Here is a 25,674-nt window from a genome sequence, read left to right as displayed (position 1 = left end):
CCGGTAATAGACTTTTCCTATGTAGGAGGCTTTTTTACAGATTCGGTAAATAACGAATCGGTATTTACCGATTCGGTATTTACCGAATTGGTAAATGAAATGTAGGAAGCACTTAAAAGAGTGCTTCTGGGCTTTAAGGATCCGTTATTTACCACCAACAATTAGTTGGTGGTAAATAACGAATTCCTATGTAAATGCAAATCTGTGCATTTACACCTGTGCCATGTGACAGACATACATGCCCTTAGGGCATGTATGTGTGCCACATGTGCACACAAAGTGGTACAAAAGGGGGTGGTGATGGACGGAGCATCTGAACCAATCAAACACTCACACCCAGTCAACAGATCTGGGTTTAATCCATCACTGTTCTTTAGCCCACTCTGCCACCCCAGTTCAGACATGGCCATATGCAAATCAGTCTGACCCTGTGCCTCATGGGAACAGTCCAGCCCGAACTGCCATGAGTTGGCGGGGTATGCTCAGGCGTGAGTCCCTTGCTCACTTTGCCACTGGATACAAGCAAGCCGGGCTGAAGACGGCTGAAATGTCAGAAACCGGTCCTCGGAAGCTTGTTTCCGGTCCAGGGAAGGCATGGCTTGGCAGTTCGGACTGGACTTACCGATTCTGTAATTGACATTCATTCCTATGGGCCTCCATCGTAACGATTCGGTATTTTTTACCGATTTTTTACCCACATAGCATTTACCGATTCAAAAATACCGAATCGGTAAAATTCGGTATTTTCGAATCGTAAATTTAAATTACCTACATCTAGCCCATTGCTCCTTCTGATAATTTTATATAATGAAATAAGGAGTTAGGTAGGTTGACGGCGTTTCAATCTCATTCAGTTGAGATCATCATCAGGACAAGCGATTGAGCATCTGATATCTTCGAGAAGGGCTAGAGTAGCAGTCTATCAGAGGCACGTCGATGGGGGTGGAATGGTTAGATGTGCGGAGTGTATCGTATTGAGAAGCGCCATGACAGCTCGATATTCGTATACATTAGTTGGTGAGCTAAAAGCGATTTCAAATCTGAATTATGCATCGCGGTATTTTAATTGAGTCGAAGGAGGCCTTATGAAGTGAGTTGAAAGCATTCACAATCTTGAGTTATGCGCCACGTATTTGAATTGCGCCGTAGGACGTCATATGAAATTAGGGGCCCTCGATGTGAAGCGTTCAAGTTGCTGGATAATTCTCTTAGTTTGGGTACAGACTGAGTGATTTGTTAACACGTTTTTTTTTGGTAAAAGCGCCCCATGACATGCTTTCACTTTAATGGTGGCCACGCCCTTTATTTAGACACAGCTCGCTGTAAACTGATTAAGGCGAGCAGCGTCTAAAGAAAGGGGCATGGCCACTATGAAAGTGGCCTCGCATTTGAAAAGGGGGGGCCCTCGGCCCCCCCGCACGCATGGCGGCGCGGCGACCGCTTCACCCCTTCTCTCCTCGGGTCTTTCGACGGTGGGGGCGTGCCCTGGGGGCGCGGCCCACCGCCGATTGGCCGGCGCCCCTCTTGACCCGGAATCAATGGACTGGTTCCGGGTCGGGGGGGGCGGGCGTGAGGAGGGGCCACCCGGCCCCTCGGGAATAAGAGGTAGGGAGCGCCCAGGAGACTCCCTTGTCCCTGGACGCTCCCTCGCTGAACGTTGTGCCCCGCGTTCGGGGCTTCTTTGTTTATTGACTTTGTGTCTTTCTTTTTCAGATTTCGAAGCTTTCCAGTGGTAGTATTTCCGGAGCCGGGTGGATCCCCGTTTCGATTGTGGTTGCCGTCGTGACCACGGTGAAGGATCACCGACGCGTGGAGCCAGCCGTCTGGAGCCGACTGCCGGATCAGGTCGGGAGCGTGGTACGGGCCGTTGCGAGGCTCCGTTAGGTATTGTGCGAGGGCGGGGGGTACAGGGACCGCGCATCGGTCAGCCGGTGCTTTTTCTGGAAAGGGGCACACGGCGGACTGGGACCGACGGTCATCCGCATTGATAGCGGGGCATGAGAAAGAGTCTCCCGGCTGAACAGGGCAGAGCGTTTTCGAGCCGCGGGTTTAGCGGCTGGTTGTCTGCCATTTCCGGCGGTTTTTAGTCAACCGCAGTTAAACACAAAGGTTTTCCCGCTATTCTTGGGCGGAGCGGAGAGGCTGTTCCAGCGGGACAGAAGGGGTTGTTTTCAAATCAAAAGCTAAGCAGGGTCGACCAGGGCAGGACCTGGAGGGGAGACCCGATTATAGTGGGCCCTAGTTTCATATTTTAAATAACGTGCAATTGCATGCGAGTACACAATTTAATTCTCTTGTGAAAATAACGAATGCTACTGGACAACTGTTCTCTTTTTCATGATTGTGTCTAAAGTTAAAGCGAAGTGTGTACAGTTGTAGGGTGACACAAGGGGCCATTTCTTACAGGTCTGTGGGTTGTAAGGGCAGCATTGCATTTTGGAATTTGATGTGTTGGGCCTGGTGCATATTGTTGAGGGGATGTTTCATTACTGAAGGGTATGAACTACTAAATGAATGCTTGTAGGAGACAAACAAGGTGGCTTTTTATTAACTACGGAATGAATTGCTTTCAGGAGACAAACAAGGTGGCATTTTATTAACTACTGAATGAATTGCTTTCAAGAGACAAACAAGGTGGCAATTTATTAAAGGTTTTCACTGTTGAGGTTTGGTGTTATGAAACGTTTTTCTTGCTTTATGACACGGGATTAATACCTGTTTTCAATTTCAGGCAACCTTAATCACATTATTGGCACGTTTCACTCGCAGACAGGGCACAGGACGTGGCGAGGGCTGTGATCGCAGGTCATCTTCGCCGCCGAGTGCACGGGACTGGTCGGTAAGAGGGGTACGGGGGGCTAGCATTCATTGCTCCAGGTGGCCGCCGGGTGAGTCTACATTAGGTTTACTCACCCCCTTACATAAGCGGACAAGCCGCTAGTGTTGCGGTCGCCGTTGCATGGTGCTGAAAGCCCCCTGGTGACCCTCCATCTGAAAGGTACACGCAGTTGACCGGTTGGGATCTAAGTAGGCAGCGGGTGTTTTTTGGGGGGTTAGCATCATGCCAGGTCCAAGGGGTGGAAAAAGGGGGTCCAACATGGAGGCTATGATGCGGGCTATGATGCGGGAGATGAGTGACATTAAACAACAGCTAGGACAAATTAAGGAGCGGGAAGCCCGGCTGGAGGATAGAGATGGCGAGGCACCGGGCCCGTCCGGGAGACCGGTCCGCAAGAGGGTGGCACCAGTGCCAAGAGGGGAATTTGTCACCCCGCAAGGGAAACCTAGGTCCAAAAGACCCAAGGAGGCGGTCCCCACCCCAGGCCCAGGGGATCCGTTACCCGCCGCACCACCCGCGGTGGTCCCACCCCCGCATGGGCCTACACCCATTGCCCCCGTGGTGCCGGTGCCGGCAGGTCAACCAGTAGACGCTGGGTCTGCTCCCGCACCGGTACCCACAATCCCGGGTGCAGGCTGGCCTCTCCCGGCGCCCGCCCTGCCACCTGTGCCAGGACCATCGGGCATAACCCCAGTGGTACCTGTTGTCCCGGGGGGTAATGTAGATTCAATGCCACCCGAATTGGTTTCTCAGTTAACGGCCATGATGCCATGGCTTCAAAAAGGGGGAGCCTTCCCGAATTCTGCAGACCATGCGGCAGAGGCTGCAAGGTTTGTGGAAAAAATCAGATCGGCACCGGTCGCCGACAGTGTTGCATTGCCAATTTCTTCTCCCCTTGCAGGTCCAAGTGTTCCTCAGCTGGACGGAGTACAAGGGCAGCCGCCCCCGGTGCCCGCACTTGGTAAGGAAGTGGCATTGCCACTCTTGGGGGACGGTGTAGTACCCTCCAGGAGCGAAAATCTGGCTCAACATGTGTCTTTAGCTGTTAAAGAAATGATTTGGGCTGATAAATACGTGTACATTTATTCTTTATTATTGGATAATAGGGAAATGGAGCAGGCGAAAGCACTGAAAGAGTGGATGCTCCCAAGTGAATGGAGGGCGCAGTGTACTAGATTCAGGGTTGAGGAAAATCTCAATAATTGGATGCAAGCATGGGCCGTTTTCACTGCAGTTAAGGCTGAGCGTCCTCCAGATCTGCAGGCTGCATTGGCTTGCTACTCAAGCAGGATTGTGGGGTGGAGTCAACAGTATTCTGGGGAAGCATGGAAGGGTTATGATGTAAATTTTAGGAAGGCATTGGAATTCAATAGAGCATTACCATGGGACTCGGTAGATTCCATGGCCTGGCACAAACAGTTTTCTGACACTGCACCTCCCCCTCAGTTCGGTGCGGGCAGGGTGTTCACTAGACCGCAGCAGCCCTTTCGGCCCCCCCAAACGAGTGAAGTACCTGGGAAATTTAGGGCGGGTGGGCCAGAGAAGAAAGGAGTGTGCTGGGATTTTAATAAACGTACCTGCACAAGGGCCGCGTGTAAGTTTAGGCATGCATGTGCCTCCTGTGGGCACCCCTCTCATCCAGAATCTACCTGTAGGTCCAAGCAAGGTAACACGGGACAGAGGGGTAGGGGAAGGCCACTATAAGTCAGACCGGTCACGCCCCCCCACTCCAGTGGATGTGGTGGCAATGATCCCATTCTTGAACAGATACCCTGACCACAAAGCGGCCACCCTACTCCAGGAAGGTTTTTCAAAAGGTTTTAGGATCCCGGCCGGGGGATACACAGGCAGTGCGCACTGTAGAAATCAATTATCAGTCACACACAATCCGGCTGTTGTGGCCGCCAAAATTGACAAGGAGCTTTCCTTAGGCAGGATATCTGGCCCTTTTTCTGCAGTGCCAGTACACAACTTTGTGTGTTCCCCACTGGGAGTTGTCCCCAAGAAAGAGAAGGGGCAATTCAGATTGATTCATAACCTATCAGCGCCAAAGGGGGCCTCACTGAATGATGCCATAGACGAAGATATCTGTAGTGTTAAGTACGCCTCTTTTGATCAGGCTGTGACCTTATTACAGGCCACTGGACCCGGGGCGCTGATGGCGAAATCAGACATAGAGTCCGCCTTCCGCCTCCTCCCAGTCCACCCGGCAGACCAACATCTTTTAGGTTTCACCTTTAGAGATAGGTTTTACATGGACAAATGCATGCCTATGGGTTGTTCTATTTCTTGCGCCTACTTTGAGACGTTTAGTCCATTTCTTGAATGGGCCATGAGACAGGTGACAGGCCACCAAAGGGTCATGCATTACTTAGATGATTTCCTCTTCCTCGGTGCAGCGGGTTCTCGGGAGTGCGCAATGGCATTGCAGGAATTTTGCGTGCTCATGCGGGCTTTTGGGGTCCCGCTTGCGCCTGGGAAGACGGTGGGCCCGACCACCTGCTTGGAATTTCTGGGCATCGAGATTGACTCGATGGAGAAATGTTTTAGACTACCTAAGGACAAGGTGCACAAATTCAAGACGTCGCTACAGTTATGCCTCCGGAAGGAGAAGGTCACCTTGCAGCAATTACAGGAGGTGGTGGGGCAATTGAATTTCGCATTGAGAATCATCCCAATGGCTCGCCCCTTCTCTCGCTCCATCGCGCACGCGATGCAGGGGCTGAGGGAAAAGCACCACCGCACGCGCCTATCGTCTGAAATTCGCCAGGATATGCTTATTTGGATGGCATTCCTGGAGGATTTTAACGGTAGGGTGGTCTGGCCCGGCCCGCTCACTACATCAGCGGAGTTAGGACTATGGACCGATGCGGCCGGTAGTGTGGGCTTTGGTGCCATCCTAGGGAATAGGTGGGTCGCTCAACAATGGCCAGAGGAATGGAACACATGGGGTTTGCTCGGCAACATTGGCTTCCTGGAACTTTTTCCAATATGGGTGGCACTGATGGTTTGGCCCGAACACCTATGTAACCAATCAGTGGTGTTTTGGTCAGATAACATGACAGTGGTGGAATGTATCAATCAGCAGGGGGCGCGGTGTCCTTTCATACTTCGTCTGATCAAAGAAATTGTTCTGCGTTGCCTTAAGCTGAATGCTAATTTTAGAGCCAAACATGTCCCTGGTGTGTTAAACAATGCTGCTGACGCCCTTTCTCGCTTCAAAATGCAGGTTTTCAGGGAACATCTCCCCACAGCAGACCCCTCGCCAGCACACTTCCCAGCAGTACTTTGGCAGATTGGTGCCCCAGATTACAAGACCTCGTGGTCGCTAGCCTAGCCCCCAGGACCAAGACGGCTTACGAAGGGGCGTTTCTGTCTTACTGTTCTTTTTTGGGGCCACAGTGGGAAGTGCTTTGGGCGAAGGAGGATGGGTTTGCAGCCTATTTTGAATGGATGCACAAAGAGGGGCGCTCAGTAGCAGCGGCAACCAGACATAGGCCAGCGGTGTCATTCTTCGCACAAGCTAGGGGCTTCCGGGATCCCACCAATACCTTTATGATACGCAAGGCTTTAAGGGGGTGGCGCCGTATTCAAGGACACCAGAAAGATAAAAGGAAGCCCATGGGGTTGGCCCGGCTCACAGCCTTACTGGGCACGCTGGAGATTGTCTGTAACTCAGAGTGGGAAGTGCTTCTTTTTAGGGCGGCATTCTCCCTGGCATTTTATGGGGCACTGAGAATTAGTGAACTTGTGGCAGGAGCTAAGGCTGACATACTAGGTGGCTTGCAGAAGGCTGGGGTGACGATAAGGGGTGACACCATGTGGGTGATTATCCGGAAATCAAAGACCGATCAAGAAGCTAGGGGTCACACCATAGTTCTGCAACGGGCCCCCGACAACCCGTGCTGCCCGGTGAGGCACGTGGAATCACTCATGGGATTATTGGTCGGTTCAGCAGGCAGGGCGTTGCTCTGTCACGCCGACGGGAGCCCCTTGACCAGGTATCAATTCAGGAGAGTGTTCGAAATAGGGGTCACAAAAGCGGGTCTTGATCCTAGAGATTTTGGATCTCATTCCTTCAGGATTGGGGCAGCAACTGAGGCGGTGGCGGGGGGCCTCCCAGTGGAAAGAGTGAAGACAATTGGGAGGTGGTCGTCAGACTGCTATAAACGTTATGTTCGGATTGACATGCTATGATTACCTGTCACTCACGCTTGGTCTCTTTTCCGCTCTTTTACAGTTTCTCAGACCTGTTACGCAGGGGAGGAATTTGTCGTCGGGCACCGCCAATATTCATCGGCACGGAGCGGCGACCAGGAAACAACAAGGAACAATGTCTGGATTGTTGGTCATTCATATGTTAAGCGAGCGGAATGTGTTTTCCTGTCAGGTGACAAGAAGGAAAGGGCGGCACAACTAGGGTTGAGTATCATGTTCTTTGGCAGAGGAGGGTTGTGTCTTCACGAGTTTAGGGGATTCTTCACGGGGCTGTTAGCACGCCAGCGGCCTCCACCGTCAGTGGTGATACTTCACCTTGGGGAGAACGATTTGGCAACACTGGGCAGGCGCATCTTGATTGAGGAGATTATCTCGACGGCGGGTTGGATAGCTAGGACCTGCCCCGGGTGCACACTAGTATGGTCACAACTAATACCTCGGCTTCAGTGGCGGGGGGGCGATTCAGTCAGGGCGTTGAATCACTCGGTAAAGAGGATCAACACACGGTTGGATAGGTTGTTCCGAACCCCCTTGTTACAGTCAATACCTCATGGGTGCATTTGGGGTCAAAAGTTTTACTTGAAGGACGGGGTTCACCTAACAGAAGAGGGTAATGTCCTATGGGCTGACAATATCTGGGCTTGGCTAGAGGGCTGGGGTAGGAGGATATGTCCTTAGATAAGGGGCTAGTAGGGGGAGGCCAGATCGTCGGTTAACAATACTGGCCTGTGGCGGTAAGGTCATTATCGGTGAGCACATATTTGAGGTCTGAGGGGGCGGGCATCATCCTATGGAGGTTCCCGCCCAGGGGGAGGAGCCTGCGGGCCACTCCCAGTACTCCAGGGGCAAGGTAATATGCAAAGGAGCGCGGGTAGGAGTAGTTCACGCTTTCCTTAGGCTGGTAGCCACCCCGCGCGCGTGGACTCATGACGCCACCGGCGCAGAGTAAGGGCCCTCCTTTAGTGGGTAAATGGAGTTTGGGGCGTAGACCGGGCAATTCCCGGGGTAACACTGCGCATGCGCACTTCTAGGGGGAAGGCGCCGCTTGTAGGACCTGACACCGGTAGTGACCCTGCCATATGGCCAGAAATGTACAAAAATCAAGATAGGATGTTTAGTTAAGCTAGTAACAACTTGTATTAGAGTTTTGTTAAGGTCAGGCTCTCAAACTTGTTGATAACGATTGTATAATTGAATGTCCTGCTGATTTTTGTATTTCATTGTTGATTATGCAATTAAAACCCTTTTTTAATTTCATACTTTAATAAATACGGCCGGGCGACTAGCGCCCGCCTTCCAAAGAGTAAACACGTCTCGTGTCCACGTTCCTTGGTGTTGGGTGCCAGATTGGGGGGGGGGCGGCAGCTAGTCGCTGACCATGTGAAAAGGGGGGGCCCTCGGCCCCCCCGCACGCATGGCGGCGCGGCGACCGCTTCACCCCTTCTCTCCTCGGGTCTTTCGACGGTGGGGGCGTGCCCTGGGGGCGCGGCCCACCGCCGATTGGCCGGCGCCCCTCTTGACCCGGAATCAATGGACTGGTTCCGGGTCGGGGGGGGCGGGCGTGAGGAGGGGCCACCCGGCCCCTCGGGAATAAGAGGTAGGGAGCGCCCAGGAGACTCCCTTGTCCCTGGACGCTCCCTCGCTGAACGTTGTGCCCCGCGTTCGGGGCTTCTTTGTTTCCCACCCACCATCCCTTGGTACAAAGTTTAAGCAGCGTTATGTCCGGTCTAATGGTAAGTTTCATAGGTATAGACCGGGGGAGAGAGTAGGTTGTTGTGGTATTTGGTGATCTGTTGTCAGGCCTTTTCTCCCTTTGTAGAAAATGATGTGTGAAGTGAAGTATATTTGAAGATGTGTGTCTTTAGGCCTTTTTTCCTTTGTAGATATACGTAGTTATTGTGATTATGAGCAACATGCGTGTACCGAAGTGTAATTTTATGCCATGTGTCGTTAGGCCTTTTTTCCCTTTTAGCTATGCGTGAATACTGTTCTTTATTAGCCAGTGTAGTTGTCCTTTAGACTTTTTTCCATAGGTCGTCGTATTTATTAGGTATGGGGCATGCGGTAAGGTCATTATCGGTGAGCACATATTTGAGGTCTGAGGGGGCGGGCATCATCCTATGGAGGTTCCCGCCCAGGGGGAGGAGCCTGCGGGCCACTCCCAGTACTCCAGGGGCAAGGTAATATGCAAAGGAGCGCGGGTAGGAGTAGTTCACGCTTTCCTTAGGCTGGTAGCCACCCCGCGCGCGTGGACTCATGACGCCACCGGCGCAGAGTAAGGGCCCTCCTTTAGTGGGTAAATGGAGTTTGGGGCGTAGACCGGGCAATTCCCGGGGTAACACTGCGCATGCGCACTTCTAGGGGGAAGGCGCCGCTTGTAGGACCTGACACCGGTAGTGACCCTGCCATATGGCCAGAAATGTACAAAAATCAAGATAGGATGTTTAGTTAAGCTAGTAACAACTTGTATTAGAGTTTTGTTAAGGTCAGGCTCTCAAACTTGTTGATAACGATTGTATAATTGAATGTCCTGCTGATTTTTGTATTTCATTGTTGATTATGCAATTAAAACCCTTTTTTAATTTCATACTTTAATAAATACGGCCGGGCGACTAGCGCCCGCCTTCCAAAGAGTAAACACGTCTCGTGTCCACGTTCCTTGGTGTTGGGTGCCAGATTGGGGGGGGGGCGGCAGCTAGTCGCTGACCATGTGCGAGAGTTTAAGCTATTGGCATTAGAAATTACAGTGCCTTTTATATATGTGTTGGTTTTGAAAACAGATAAATAAAAGGCTTTGTCATTTACAATGCCAATAGCTTAAACTCTCGCAAATGCAAGCCCTATTGCATTGCAAACGCTTGTTCTAAATTTGTTTGCATACATTTAAAGACCTTCTGAAGGTTGCCAGCGCCTGTCACGTCAAACTGTTTGGCATTGAAAGTCTGAAATTGGTATATTATGAATGGCATACCAGGATGAGGTAAGAATGTGTTTTTCAAATATTATCAGGTCCCTAATTGTACTGGGCTCTGCAAACAAAACCCCAGGTCTTTCACTGTGACTTGCAGCCACGTTCAGGCTTCTAAGCAGTGCTGCATACAACGGTTGACCTTGATAACAGAAGGCCAGAAAGGAAGAAATATGTAAGGCATGAACATGAATTACTGCCCTATCTCACCAAATGTTCTAGCGAGTGCAGTCAAAATATATTGCTATAATTAGTCATGTTTTCTGAAACACGGTGAATATGAATTGTGCTGTTTTGGGGATTGCTGTGCACCTCTATCAGGCAGGTGTGTAATGCTGTGTATGTGTCTTCTCTTGGCAGTGATAAGCAGACAAGAAAGTCAGAGGTTACAAGCTGCATTATCTCAGCAGTCCCGGACGGCCTCTTTCAATGATTCAGATGTTAAGGTAACGGTGATTAATATACCTTTCATGCATAACCGATTCAAATAAATATGCACATTTATTACAGACTATCTACACGCCTCTCTGCTGAGATCCGCTATCTCTATTGCACTTTCCTCGCTCGTGTTAAAAATGGTAGGTGCGGTTATACTGTGGGTGCGGTAATACTGTTGGCCCGCGTGCCAGTTGGGCATGTACGCCCTTCTTGTTGATTCCTACGCGCTACAAACGCGATAGAAGTATTCAGCGCGTCGGAAATGTGTATTTAATTAGTCTTTGTGCACGATTCACAAGTTGTGCTTGGGGGAAAAGAGCAACAGGACTCGAAAATGGAAGTGCAAAGCTGCAGGCCAGACATTGGCCAAGACCCTTCTCTGGAGATCTGACGATCCCAAGCAAGTCCACTACTGCAGCCAAGCAGCACAAATTGAAATTCTGGGACGAGGAACTACAAGACCTTGTAGATGAGTTTTTCAGAGAGGAACCAAAATAATTTGAAAAATTGATGCCCAGAAATTTCCAGTACGGAAGTGAGTGGCTGTGGGCCAATATTCAGTGGAGCATAAACTCTTTAAGCCGCACGACATTAAAGATGTAAAAGACAAGCAAAGTGAAAGTCTGTTTTTCTGATGCATAAATACAGGTACCGATGTAACACTGAACATCACAACTATAGGCATCCATGAACACACACAGTATATATATATATATATAAAGTCTCCCTTTCTAATCCTCAAGTGGGTCTCGCTTCTTTCGTGTGGAGAAGGTGTTGGACATATATATATATATACTGTGTGTGTATATATGTGTGTGTGTGTATATATGCGTGTGTGTATATATATATATATATATATATATATATGTGTGTAAATACATATGTGTAAATACATATGTGTATATATATATATATATATATGTGTGTATATATATATATATATATATGTGTGTGTATATATATATGTGTTAATCAGCAACGATACAACAATAGGAAACCTAATGGGCAATCACCCATTAGTTTCTTTTAGGAAGGCCAAATCCATGCGGGCTGAATTAGTGTGCAATGCCCCGGCGGTCAAAAAGAAGAAAAACTGGCTACAGTCCCAAACCGGCTTCAAAAAATGCAGCAAATGCAAGGCATGCACCCATGGCGTCAACACAACAAGTGTAGTGACACCATTCAGAAAAAAACCTCTTACCATCAGAGATCAGTTTACCTGCAAGACAGAATTCGCGGTGTATGTACTCACCTGCGAATGCGGGAAACGATATGTAGGATCAACCATTCACCAAGCACACGTCAGAATCCTACAGCACTTGCGGGCCATTACCAACAAAGACCAAACCTACCCAGTAGCGCGTCACATTCACGAAGCGCATGGTGGAGACTCTTCAGGTCTGACATATTTTGTCATCGACAATATCCCTAAAAAAGTGAGAGGCGGGAATCGTAAATTGGCCTTACGCCGATTGGAATCAAGATACATTATTCTCTTGAATTCCAAGATCCCGTCAGGGCTGAACGCTGATGAAGCCCTTACAGTCCACATTTAGCTGCCTTAGTTCCCTTCCCCGAGTACCCAGTTAAAACATCCACCATCCAGAACTTTCACCTTACTCATTCACTCCGTGTCGGCAAAGGGCATCGCAATTCACTACAAACATTGAGGCACACCTACACGTAGCTAATTCTCCGTGGCTGAATCCTTCATCCTACCCACTACACACAGCGAAGTAACGCTCCACTAGGGTATACACATAGCCAGAACACAAGGACTCACCGGCACTATGCCGCGATCAGGAGCTCAGATCTCCGACTGACACGACTAACGTGTGTGAGGGCTCCGCGCATCAGGTAGCAAACCAGGTTTGACTGCGTGGTTACTATGGTTATACAGATAACAATAGCCCTCATCCAATCAGGGACACACTTTCATCCCAGCCTAGTTCAACCAACGTATCAGAACTGAAGACACGGTCTCGTGGGCTGACATGGGAGGGACAATTTGGATGACCTTAAATCACGGAGATTCTTAGCATATATTCTATATGTAGCCTCGATGTACGATTAACTTTTGTATACATCCTTGCACAGAACATATAATGTAATATGTTAATATTTTGAACATGACGCAATGTTTTAAAATTATGTACGAGTGTTTAAACAGTGAAAATACGATACGGCCATGTAATTAATGTGCTGAGTTAAGTAAACTGTGACGTCACTCGCCAGGATGTAATTTAGTCACCTTAGCAACCAAAGAACGCTAATTAAGTGTGTGATTTGTTGGCCCCTGACACAGTATGTATATATAAGTGCACCTAGAGATGGTCAGATGTTAGTGAGCAAGGCGGGAGTGAGCCGCCGAAACGCGTCTGAGCAGAAGCTGATACTGAAAATAAACGCTTGAATTTTGATACACGGAGTCAGCGCCTTCTTTGATGGAAAGTTTGGTATGATGAAAATACAAAGGGCCGTTTGTCCTGGAAGCCCTACGTTGACCCTCCTCGATTTGGCTGCACTGTGTCGCAAAGGACATTAAGAAATTGAACTTTTGAGTAAAGAGACACACAGTGCCCCCCAAGAACCGGAATGTTACTGTGACCCGAGTAACCTGCGAAACCATCGGAGATCGACTGCCCGGAGATCAACGATAGCTGGAGAAGCGGTCGGAGACCTCTAGGTAAGCCGTGAAACGGTGTGATTAACAGGGAGCGGGCGCCAAACGGTGGTTCAGTGGGAGAGCGAGCCTGTGTGCGGTGAACCGCAACAAACACACAGGCAGTGTATCTATACAAGCGCCAAAAAATCAATCAAGAATCGATCAGTATGGCTGCTGAGTGGGAAAGGGGAAGAGAGGAGGCAGCTTTAGATATATTTACAGACACGGACACTGGCAAAGGCAACAAAACCAATTCAGAGGTACCAGCTCAAACTAAAGAGAAAGATGCAACAAAGGCACTATTGAATGAATTGGAAAGATTGCGGAAAAAGGAGGTCGCAAAATGGTGGGAGGTGAAATCACTGACAAGATATTTGGATGTAGGCAGAGTGCCACGGGGATTGAGAGTCCTGGTCGCACCGACATATGAAGACCCGGACCCCCTGATGCTACAAATGTGGGCAGAAAATAGTGCCAAATCATCCGAAAATATGTTGAAAATACTCACGCAGTTTGCGGCCAGTGACAGAGACAAAATAATCACACGCATAGAAGAAATTTTGAAAGAATTAGACTCAAAAGAAAACAAAGAGGAAATTACTGAAAGAATGAAAGAAAGTATATCCAGAGTAGAAAAACATAAAACGAAATCAAGGAAAGAAAAGCAATCAAATTTCAGCGAGATCGCAATGATTACATCAATGGCAGGATATACACATTTGCACGGAAATTTGACCAGATAAGACGGGAAACGCCAGATGCGACTCGTAAAAACCAAGATGGTAGAATTGAACAAAGCGAGCCTGAAATAAGTTCTGAATACGACACCGATAATGAGAGCGTCAAAAGCGCAGAAAGGCCGGGCCCTGCACCAACTCCAGCACAAGAATTGATTTTTTTACGCACACAGCGCCTCAGAACACTACGTCCCCGGATAACACAGGACCGAGGGGAGGAATCTGGAAAGAAAAAACAAAACCAAAACCAACAACAAAAAGCCGGAGGAGAAAAAACAGGAGATGGGGCAAAGCAGGTGCAAAGACAGGACAAACCCAAATACAGAAGAAACAGGCGCCGATGATGGAGACATTAAGAGATAACACAGTAATTAATTTAACAAACATGGAGCTATCTCAACAAGAACTCGATATTTTATCTCTGGGACTGACTTTCTGTAGCAATACAAACTTTGACTACACACAGACTCGAATTGATTTGTTTTTATATGTGCGTAAGTTAAAATTGCAAAAGTATTTTTCCAATACAAGCCAAAGTGCTGCCGAAATACAATCGTACAATGACTCTGAACCAATGCTCAATGTAGAACACATGGAAATGTTACAAAATTTAATAGATTTAGAACAATCCAGTGAAATTGTAAACGAAGAAATCACACCCAGTGGGGCAGCCAGGAGTGCAGATATCAACATTTGGCAGTCAGTCAAAACAGGATTCAAACCTAAATCCATTTTTCTACCAACGATGCCTAAAGATGGACTTGACCTCTTTGCTGAATATGTAATAAGGGATCTCAAGGGACTTTCTGTGAGAAGTACAAAACAAAATCATCAAGACAATCTAGATCACAACAGAAAATACAATGCTCTGATGGAAAAAATCAAATCAAGATCTGACATAGTTGTAAGGTGGTCCGACAAGGGGGGTAACATAGTCCTTTGGCCCTTGGAAATGTACAACAATGAGGCATTATGTCAATTACAAGACAGAGAATGTTATTCACGAATTAGCCCGACACACCTAATCGGAATCCAAGAGAAATACCACATGGAGCTATAGAAATGGAAAGGAAAAGGACTACTAAACAAAAAAGAGTTTGAGTTCCTGAAAAATGATTACCCAGTGACGGCTCAAATGTACCTAATTCCTAAAATCCACAAAAACGATAAAACACCACCAGGAAGGCCGATTATATCGGCAATGGGCAGCTTATTTGAAAACACAAGCATTTTCATTGATCATTTTCTGCAACCTGAAGTCCGGAAATTACCAGCATACATAAAAGACACGGGAGATTTTTTGACCAAAGTATATGATGTCACATGGAAAAAAGACTATCTATTTCTAACACTGGATGTCCAATCGTTGTACACGAGTATCAGACATAAAGATGGCCTCAATGCCATGAAACATTTTTTGGGGAAAAGACCAATAACACTATTTGAGCACACCAAAATGCTTTTGGAAATGACGGAATGGTGTTTGACCAATAACACGTTCATATTTGACAGACTGTTTTACCAACAGGTCCAAGGATCGGCCATGGGTACTTGCTTCTCTCCCAGCTAGGCGAATTTACACATGGGCTGGTGGGAGGAGCAAGTACTCATGAAAGGGTACCAAGACATTATGACCAAAAATGTAATTATCTATAAACGTTATATAGATGACATTTTCATTTTGTGGGAGGGCAGTGTGGAAAGTGCATTGTTGTTTACAGAAAAGCTGAATGAAAATGCTGTAAATTTGAAGTTTACCTGCAACACAAGTAGGGAAAACATTCAATTTCTGGATGTAGAACTTTTCATTCAAAACAGTAAAATACAAACACGCACATACCGCAAACCAACTGCTGGTAACTCGATCCTTCATGCCAATAGCTTTCATCCGACACCATTAAAACAGTCAATTCCCTACGCTGAATGTCTCAGGATGACGCGCAACTGCAGCACCACAGAAGGACTAACTGATGCCAAACTGAATCTCTTTACGAGACTCAAAAGAAGGGGATATTCTGAGAAAACATGTAACATTGCTGAAGCCAAATGCAGTACCAAAAACAGACACGACCTACTGTTCCCTCAGGTAACAGAAGGTGAGACAGCCACACAACAAAGACAACCTCCTAGACTAATCACGGGGTACAATCGCCACCATGCTAACCTTCTAAAGATCCTTAGAAGGCACTGGCCGTTAATCAGCAACGATACAACAATAGGAAACCTAATGGGCAATCACCCATTAGTTTCTTTTAGGAAGGCCAAATCCATGCGGGCTGAATTAGTGTGCAATGCCCCGGCGGTCAAAAAGAAGAAAAACTGGCTACAGTCCCAAACCGGCTTCAAAAAATGCAGCAAATGCAAGGCATGCACCCATGGCGTCAACACAACAAGTGTAGTGACACCATTCAGAAAAAAACCTCTTACCATCAGAGATCAGTTTACCTGCAAGACAGAATTCGCGGTGTATGTACTCACCTGCGAATGCGGGAAACGATATGTAGGATCAACCATTCACCAAGCACACGTCAGAATCCTACAGCACTTGCGGGCCATTACCAACAAAGACCAAACCTACCCAGTAGCGCGTCACATTCACGAAGCGCATGGTGGAGACTCTTCAGGTCTGACATATTTTGTCATCGACAATATCCCTAAAAAAGTGAGAGGCGGGAATCGTAAATTGGCCTTACGCCGATTGGAATCAAAATACATTATTCTCTTGAATTCCAAGATCCCGTCAGGGCTGAACGCTGATGAAGCCCTTACAGTCCACATTTAGCTGCCTTAGTTCCCTTCCCCGAGTACCCAGTTAAAACATCCACCATCCAGAACTTTCACCTTACTCATTCACTCCGTGTCGGCAAAGGGCATCGCAATTCACTACAAACATTGAGGCACACCTACACGTAGCTAATTCTCCGTGGCTGAATCCTTCATCCTACCCACTACACACAGCGAAGTAACGCTCCACTAGGGTATACACATAGCCAGAACACAAGGACTCACCGGCACTATGCCGCGATCAGGAGCTCAGATCTCCGACTGACACGACTAACGTGTGTGAGGGCTCCGCGCATCAGGTAGCAAACCAGGTTTGACTGCGTGGTTACTATGGTTATACAGATAACAATAGCCCTCAGCCAATCAGGGACACACTTTCATCCCAGCCTAGTTCAACCAACGTATCAGAACTGAAGACACGGTCTCGTGGGCTGACATGGGAGGGACAATTTGGATGACCTTAAATCACGGAGATTCTTAGCATATATTCTATATGTAGCCTCGATGTACGATTAACTTTTGTATACATCCTTGCACAGAACATATAATGTAATATGTTAATATTTTGAACATGACGCAATGTTTTAAAATTATGTACGAGTGTTTAAACAGTGAAAATACGATACGGCCATGTAATTAATGTGCTGAGTTAAGTAAACTGTGACGTCACTCGCCAGGATGTAATTTAGTCACCTTAGCAACCAAAGAACGCTAATTAAGTGTGTGATTTGTTGGCCCCTGACACAGTATGTATATATAAGTGCACCTAGAGATGGTCAGATGTTAGTGAGCAAGGCGGGAGTGAGCCGCCGAAACGCGTCTGAGCAGAAGCTGATACTGAAAATAAACGCTTGAATTTTGATACACGGAGTCAGCGCCTTCTTTGATGGAAAGTTTGGTATGATGAAATATATATATATATATATATATATATATATATATATATATATATATATATAATACACCAGTACACTCTGGCTTATGCATGTACTTGCACAGCCATTCACATAAACAAAACGCAAGTAGGCACACATACCTCTACAAGAATGGATGCCTGAACACTCGGAAGGGTGGATGAATAGATATATGGGTATTGATGTGTAGATTTGTGCATACAAAGATTACAGAAGTGAATATGATCATTCTTATAGGCTGTGAATGACCATCTCTACTTCTCACTTATCTTACAAAAGGCTGTAGTGGTTTCTCACAGAATATGCACAAGCACATGTACTGTTCCCTTAATGCACAAGCAGTAGTCACTGGATTTTTTTTCATAATAAAACCTAATTTGAGGTCCACAGTGACCACTTATTTTCTCACTTACTTAATTTTTCTGAAGCATCTAGATGGGCTTTTTCTTACTGTGGTTCCGATGCTCATCTCTTTCTTTGTTGAGTTGCACAAGCACCTCTGATCTTGTAACTTACTTTGCACAAGTCTCGTTCATCCCAGCTATCGCTTTACCACCCCATATAACACACCACTACAGACAAGTATGAAAAGGGAAACTGACAAAACCATAGCTTATTAGTGAAGAAAACCACAGAAAATAAACCAAGTCATTGAGACTGCACAAATAAATGTGTGTTTAAGGGCTAGAGAGATGCAGTGTGTGTAAAACCTATGACAGATCTTTCTGAAAAGAGTATATACTCTTGGGAATCCAAAGCACGTATCACCAAAGGGGGCCCTTGCCAAAGGAGGGAGAGAGGGACTTTGGGATTTAAGGAGATCTAAGAGGGAATATACCTTGCTAGTTTGTTATTTTGATTATTATGGTTGACTACACGAGTTGTTATGCAGCCATGACCTGATTGATAATTCTTAGGAAAGTTACAGGGGCAGATATTTATCCAAAGGACAGAATTCTGAATCTAATGTAGAGAATGCTCACCTCTCTTTGATATCTTCTGTATGGCACTGTGTCAATGTCAAGAAGTAACATAAAATATCATTAAAAATAAAGTAGCAGTCCCCAAATTATTAATATGAGGGTATGTGATGAGCATCAGTCCTGGTGACCTTAATGTGCATGGAGAATCTCAGTTCTTAAGTGGGTCCGGTTTGCAAGGTTAGAGAATTGCTGCATCACCTGCATTCCAATCCTTTTATTCAGTTGTCAGAGAAAGAGAAAGATTAAGGGCGTAATGTACTATTGTTTGATTGTGTGTGCGGTCTGTAATGCAACACAAGGATATTTTGTACTGTTGCGGATGTACTAATCCGTTGCAGCACAAAATGGCCTATCGATTGTATTTACAAGAATCCTGCTACATGCATATTCATTGTATCAAATGGCTGTGAACGCACTGAGGGGAGGCCTGCGAGGGACAACAAACCTCCATCATTCCAGTCACATCTGCAAATGTTGTGATTGCTCCCTGTCCTTTAAAGACAGGGACATCCGGCAAAATAAAAAATTGATATGATGCAAACGAAATATGGACATAGAGATTTGCTGTGTGTTCCCCGCACAACCTCCTTGTCCCTCGTGGATAGTTTTCTCTTGTAGATTGATGCATCCCCCTTTGAGTGCTGGTATCCAATCAACGGTGTGTAGCAGGGTTGGATTGGGATTGAAATTCGGCCCGGGCACGCAAAAGAAAAAATCGGCCCACATTTGCATAGCTACTCCTCAAATCATTGCTTTGGCGTAATCTTATAAAAAAAAAACTTTAGGCGGGTGGGGGAGGGTTTAAAAAAAATGCACGTGTTAGTTTACAGTGGTGAAACAAGTGAGACCACTTCTACTCAGGCCCCCTGCTACCACTCAGTATGTACACACATTAATGGGCCGGCCAGCCTATTACAAAAGGAGTGACACCTCTTGCTAAACAGAAGTAATGAGCACCCATCTGCCTCTAGAAAGGCCATTCAGACACCTAATTGACCGACAGCTGTATTCGAACAATAGAGACAGCGCCCAAATGGCCCCCCAGACTGCTAAAAAAAGAGGCCCACAGCAGCACTCGGACACCGGCCCCTCGGGCATTGCCCGAATGCCCACGTTTCCAATCCGACGCTGGTGTGTAGCTATAGTTGCAAACAGGTGATACTTGTCCCAGTTGGTCACGAGGAGGAGGAAACACCCCTTAAGGGCCCATTTTTTCTTAATAATTGCAAGGAGTCACAATTTATACATTGCAAACCACAAATCCATTTGCAACTCACAATGTGCCCTCAGTCCAATCCCATTAGTATAGGGATAAAATCCATAGAGAATTTATGATTGGCCCACATAGCCTTTTTGTAGGATGACAGATAGGTCACTCTATACGAGACCACTTTCACTGGGAAACCTGTTGAAGTAAAATATGACTCACTGGAGCAATTTTGCTTCTGAATGGGCTAATGTACTTTAATGTACAACTACCAAAATACGTTTATTCAGACATAGTATTGTTGTCCAGATGTGAGTAAAGACCATCCACATCTAGTCAAAAACTGCTGTCCACAACCAAAAGAATTGGGACTCCTTTATCTTGATTGTCTTTCCACTGAGTTCTCCTGTTTTCAGCAAGTGCCCAGAAGACCGAATACCATGAGCTAGGTCCGCCAGCAATTTTCATAAACTCTGGTCCACCACTGGTCTTCTAGCGGCTCCAGGTTTGTTGGGTTCGATGTGCAGTGGATAATTTTCCCAGGACTTAGGACAAGACAGGGAGCTTACTCTTTGCTTGGGCTACTCACTCCTCACAAAGGTTTCATTGGTTGAATACTCTCTCTGTGCCCTGCAGAGGTGGTCTGCTTGGACTGCGCCTCCTTCTGACTCAAACTCAGCCTGTGCAGGCAGTACATTGAGGCTGATGCGACAGCTTTCTACTACTACAAATCCTCTCCTCGATAAGTAAGTAGCTCCTGATCTGAGGGTTTTTCACGTTTTCCATGCCTCCTACCTCTTCTCTTCCTCCAGACTCTCTGTGCCTATTCTCTGGGCCAGGACCCTCAGAATCTTTCCTTCTGAGCAGTGGTGGGGTGTTTTAGCTTTCACAGCCCTTAACTGATAGCCAGGCAGGTAATTGCTTAGGATACATTTACTTGACATTTGTACTCGGTCATTGCAGCAATTGCAAGTTCTCTGGTAGCTAAATGTTTGCTACCAACTATTGGTGAAACTGTGCATAACAATTACTCAGTTTACATTTTGTTACAACCAGATACATTATGTGACCACTGCTCAGTGATTTTAGCACAACTATGGCCCGCTCCTTTCAAGATCAGTGCGTTTTTTTGGTACCTTCACTAAAAGTTCCTCAAGTGCTGTTCAGGGTTCAGAATTAATTTCCTAAAAGAAATTTGCTTCCATTTTCTGATTCAAAAGCTAAAATTATATCAATACCTTGTGAAGCTAAGGTTCCCATGAATACAACCCTCAAAGTTCCTTAAGAATAGCGGGTTTGGATGTTGCATTGTATTTATAGCCACTCATCACTTTGTCATATTTTGTACTGGTTTGTGATTTTATTTAGGCCTGAATCTAAAGTTGCTTCAGTTTTCAATGTGCCCCATCTTTTCATGGTGCTTAAGGTATCCTTGAAACTCGAGGTTAACCTGCCTGTATTCCTCAAGGTCTGCAGTTCAGCCATCGGCCTAGCCTTCTCTGTCTGTACTATCTCTTCAAAATCCTCAGGGGCAAGACTCCTAATAGGTGCTAAATCACATGTTCAGACCAACCATGATAAAAAACAGGCCAGGCACAGGACCAGGTTTCGCCGGCTGAGGATTGTAACTTAATTCTTCAGTGCACTGTCTGTGCAGCGTTGCTTTGCAAGGCTCTGTGACGTTCAGCATCAGTTAAAATGAAGCTGTGAGGTGCGGATTTTCATCACTCGGTGTTGGTTCCAATGAAACTTGCTGCTATGCTGCGAGGCTTTGTGAGGCTTTCTGTAGCTCAGCACTGGTTTCAATGATACTTACAGCTGTGTGGCGAGGCTTTATGGGGTTTCATGTTGCTTCACGCGGGATTTGATGGAACCTTCAGTTCAGACAGGAGGAGCTCTCCCAGACAACCAAGGGCCCAGGCCCTGGGGAGGCACCATTTGGGGATCAGTAACCCACTCAGGCAGGCCTAGTTGCAGGTCCAGTGCATCAGGTAAGCTTTTCAGTTGCAGGGAGGCTTCTGGAGCTTGTTGTGTCCCTGTGTCTCAGAACAGGTCAGCCAGCTTGACCCTTGGAGTCACTCAGCCTGGGATGAAGGGAGCAGGTCCTGACTTCCTTCTTAGAGAGCAGGGCAGGCCTCAAGCAGCAAGGCCTTCCTCCTTCCTACTTCTGTAGTGCCCTGAGGTACAGGAGCGTACTGAAGAGTTGTTCTGAGGGTCCTATATTTATACCTGGAGCCAGCTTTGAAGTGGGACAAACTTCTAAATCTCCCCCGCAACTGGATTTTCTTCCTTCCCCTGCCGTGGCTTTAAGCGGTCTGGGGTGACAATAGGCTGGTGTCAAGTTCTTTGTGAGTGTGCTGGAGGCAGTCCCTTTGAAATGTAACTGAGGCAGGGAACAACTTCACCCCTCCCATCCTGGATGGGTGGCCCATTCCTGCCAACATCTAGTTTCCCATTTGTCTCACTGTTTGGGCGTAATACCCAAAGGCCAACTACACCCAGTCATTTGACCCAGGATACAAGCCACAGGCATCAAATGGCTAGGACAAGAAAACTCAAACTTTCTAAAAGTGGGGTTTTTCAAAATTATGATCTAAAATCCAACTTTAGTATTAGAGGGTTTTACATTACATTTGAGTTTAAACATGACATTCATACCTCATGCTACAACAAACAGAGGAAGGGGGGTCGTAGGGAAAATTTTAAAGACCCGCCAAACAAAAGTTACCACATATTACATTTTATAAGGAATCCAATGGTAGAGATATGCCTTACACTAGTGCAAAACGTATTTATGAGTTTTCACTACCAGCACATGTAAAACTTGAAAGTACATGCCCGACTTTTTAAATACACTGCACCCTTCCCTCAGAGCTGTTTAGGGCCTACTGTAGGGTAACATATATATATATATATATATATATATATATATATATATATATATATATATATATATATATATATATATATATATATATATATATATATATATATATATATATATATATATATATATAATGGTTTGGGCCTGGCAAAAGGTTTAGTTTGCCTGAGACATGAATAAAACGGCTACTTTAGTGGGTGGTACAATGAGCACTGCAGGTCCACTAGTAGCATTTCATTTACAGGCCCTGGGTACATGCAGTACAACTTTCTAGGGACTTACAAGTAAATTAAATGTGTCAATTGGTTGTAAGCCAATTTGACTATGTTTAAAGGAAAGAGCACAAGCACTTTAGCATTGATGAGGGGTGGTAAAGTGCACAAAATCCTAAAAGCCGATATAAATGGGTTCGGAAAATATGAGGAGTAAAGACAGAAAGTTTGGGGGTGACCCTGCAGAGAGGGTCAAGTCCAACCAAATGAATTTACAGTGCAACTGTATATTTATAATCTACACACTGCAATGACTGATGTGGGGCCGGCAAACTGTCTCGTTTTCTCTTATAACAGGCACAGCACTGAAGGGAAAAAATGCTAAGAAAATTAGTTTGCAGCCCTGTGCAGCAGTCCGGAGGCCTTACTAGACATTAAAATTCTAAAATCTAAGAGGCAGATGTACCAAGATTCCATTTTGCGATTTCTAAATAGCGATTTTTAACCCCTTCGACGCTGATGACGAGCTGGGCTCGTCATGAGGTAGCCTCCTCGCACGCTCATGACGAGCGTCATGTAACATGCACTTTACAAATTCTCAGCGTACGAGCGGAATTCCGCCCGCACGCATCAGGTTAAGGACTCGCTATTTAGAAATCGCAAAATGGAATGTATGTAGAAAATCGCTATTTTTTAGCGATTTCTTAATCTTCCTTATTTGCGAATTCGCATTTTGCGAATTCGCAATTAAGGAATAATTTCCCATGCATTTGTATGGGCCAGAAGGCCCATAGGAATGATTGTGAAATAATTCTCAAATTGCGAATTTGCAATTTGCTAATCGCTAATTTGAGAATTATTACAAGGGTGCAGGGGTGTCTCAAAGACACCCTGCTGCACCCCTTACATTTACATGTGTGTGCATGTGGCGCACATACATGTGCGTCACATGCCACCTTCACAAATGCCAAATAGGGCATTTTTTAAAGAAATCGCAAATTACCACCAACTACAAGTTGGTGGTAATTTGCGATTTCTTAACCCAAATCGCAATTCAAAAATGCTAGATACATAGCAATTAAAGAATCGCAAAATTGTGATTCCTTAAATGCTAAGGCAAAATAAGGAATTGCAAATTTTTGCGATTCCTTACTTTGCGAATTTTTGATGCATGCCAAAACATGCAAATAGACCGTTTGCGATTCGCAAAGGCCGAAATTCTGCGAATTTTGGCCTTTGCGATTCGCAAAAGGCTTGATACATCTAGGCCTAAATCTCTACAGCAACCCTACCATAATAGAAGCAAATGCCAATGAAGAAGAATTGAAAGGTAGAAGACATGATTACATGAAGAAACATTTTCAACAATTGTATGATAATGACTGGATGAGTTTGAAACCTATTTTAGCATTATTTATTCCAGGTTAAAGAGTTCAAAGTAGTATATTTGTGTTTATTTAGGACAATGTTATGTCTGAACAAGCGTCTCAAAAAGAGTTACAAAATGCCTCCATTGGACCAACAAGATCAAGTTCTGTATCTGGGGTAGCAGAGGTAAGTTTACATACAACATAATCATTATAAACTTGTATCTTCAAACTTTACTCAGTGTTATGTTATGTACAGAGTTTTTATATATACGTAGAATGTCATAATGATCAACAGCAAGCTTATAATATATTCATTTGTATAGATAAATGTCATGTCTTTTCTTAAGCATGCAGTATTGTACTGCTCTTAGGCCCCAGTTGCCGCAGACTCAAGTACACTATCGTAGACTGAAACACCAAATTACACCCTTCAATGCCCAAGTGCAGCACTGATGGGCCATTCGTATATCAGGAATAGCTAGAAAGGCATCGAAAAAGCAAATAACATGTCAAGGATGGCCATCATTACTCCACGCAGAGCCAGAATTCCAAGAATGCCTGCAAAATCCTCCTTGTATGGATAGGACTAATGCCTTTATCCTTTTGACACTGACAAGACACAATTCGACTTGGTGCCCACTGATGACCTATGGAACAATTACGATGGCAATCCCCTGGGAGAGATTCAGACATTGGTCACTATCCAGCTAGGACATCACCCCCAGATGATACAACTACTTACTATGAGATCATATAAAGAGTTGCCACATTCCACAAGATGGCTATGCAGGTCCTCCATAAAGACAACAATTTCCTTGTGGAGACTATCCATATCCATGCACTTTGGTTTCTGCACATGCTCAAGGGGGTGCTAAAGTTGGCAACAGACACATTTAAGGAGCCAGTCAAGGCCAGAGTGGTAACACAGAGGGTGTATAAAAAATATAGGTGCTCCCCCAATAACCCACTGTACATCAAGGGTCACGTCATCCCAGATTTTCTGGCGGTCCATATTGCACGTAAGGGTGCCAACTCTTGAGGGCAATGGGTGAGGATACCCCACCCGACACAGAAAGTAAGAAACCCAATGCCCCAGTGAGGATAGTGGTAGGAGCCATTACCCACTCAAGAATTGTAAACTTAGTCTGACTCTTCTCCAGGTATGTCAGAGCACACTGTGGTGAAGCCGGACCTTATTAAATACCTGCTGAACAGGTTTCAGGTAAGGGGCGAGGAGCCTCGGCAGAGGGTAAAACAATTTCATGTTCCACCATGCAATGCACCCATGACACTGCGGATAGCACGGCTCAGAATGTTAACACCAGTGTCTTAATTAGGTGCCACATGTGGCTTCACATTTTGGGTTTTATATAACCTGAAGCTCTGCAGCATTGGTTCATCCTGCCCTTTAATGGTGAGCACCTTTTTGGTCAGCAGGTTGACAGGATGTTGGAG

At 46.0% G+C, this 25,674-nt stretch overlaps 1 protein-coding gene across 5 annotated transcripts in view; it reads left to right on the top strand.

Annotated features, from left to right (window-relative positions):
• CFAP61 (cilia and flagella associated protein 61) overlaps positions 1-25,674 on the top strand; it is a 2,132,686-nt gene that overhangs the window by 474,732 nt on the left and 1,632,280 nt on the right. For all 5 annotated transcript variants that reach the window (XM_078649333.1, XM_078649336.1, XM_078649335.1 and 2 more), the window contains exons 9-10: positions 10,386-10,471; positions 24,311-24,403. In XM_078649333.1, the coding sequence (XP_078505459.1) occupies positions 10,386-10,471; positions 24,311-24,403 (179 nt within the window). The remainder of the gene's footprint in view (positions 1-10,385; positions 10,472-24,310; positions 24,404-25,674) is intronic.

Source organism: Lissotriton helveticus, chromosome 6 (assembly GCF_964261635.1).
Source record: "Lissotriton helveticus chromosome 6, aLisHel1.1, whole genome shotgun sequence".
Lineage (NCBI taxonomy): Eukaryota > Metazoa > Chordata > Amphibia > Caudata > Salamandridae > Lissotriton > Lissotriton helveticus.
The sequence above is the reverse complement of the archived record's forward strand: the minus strand, read 5'-3'. Positions and strand labels throughout refer to the sequence as shown.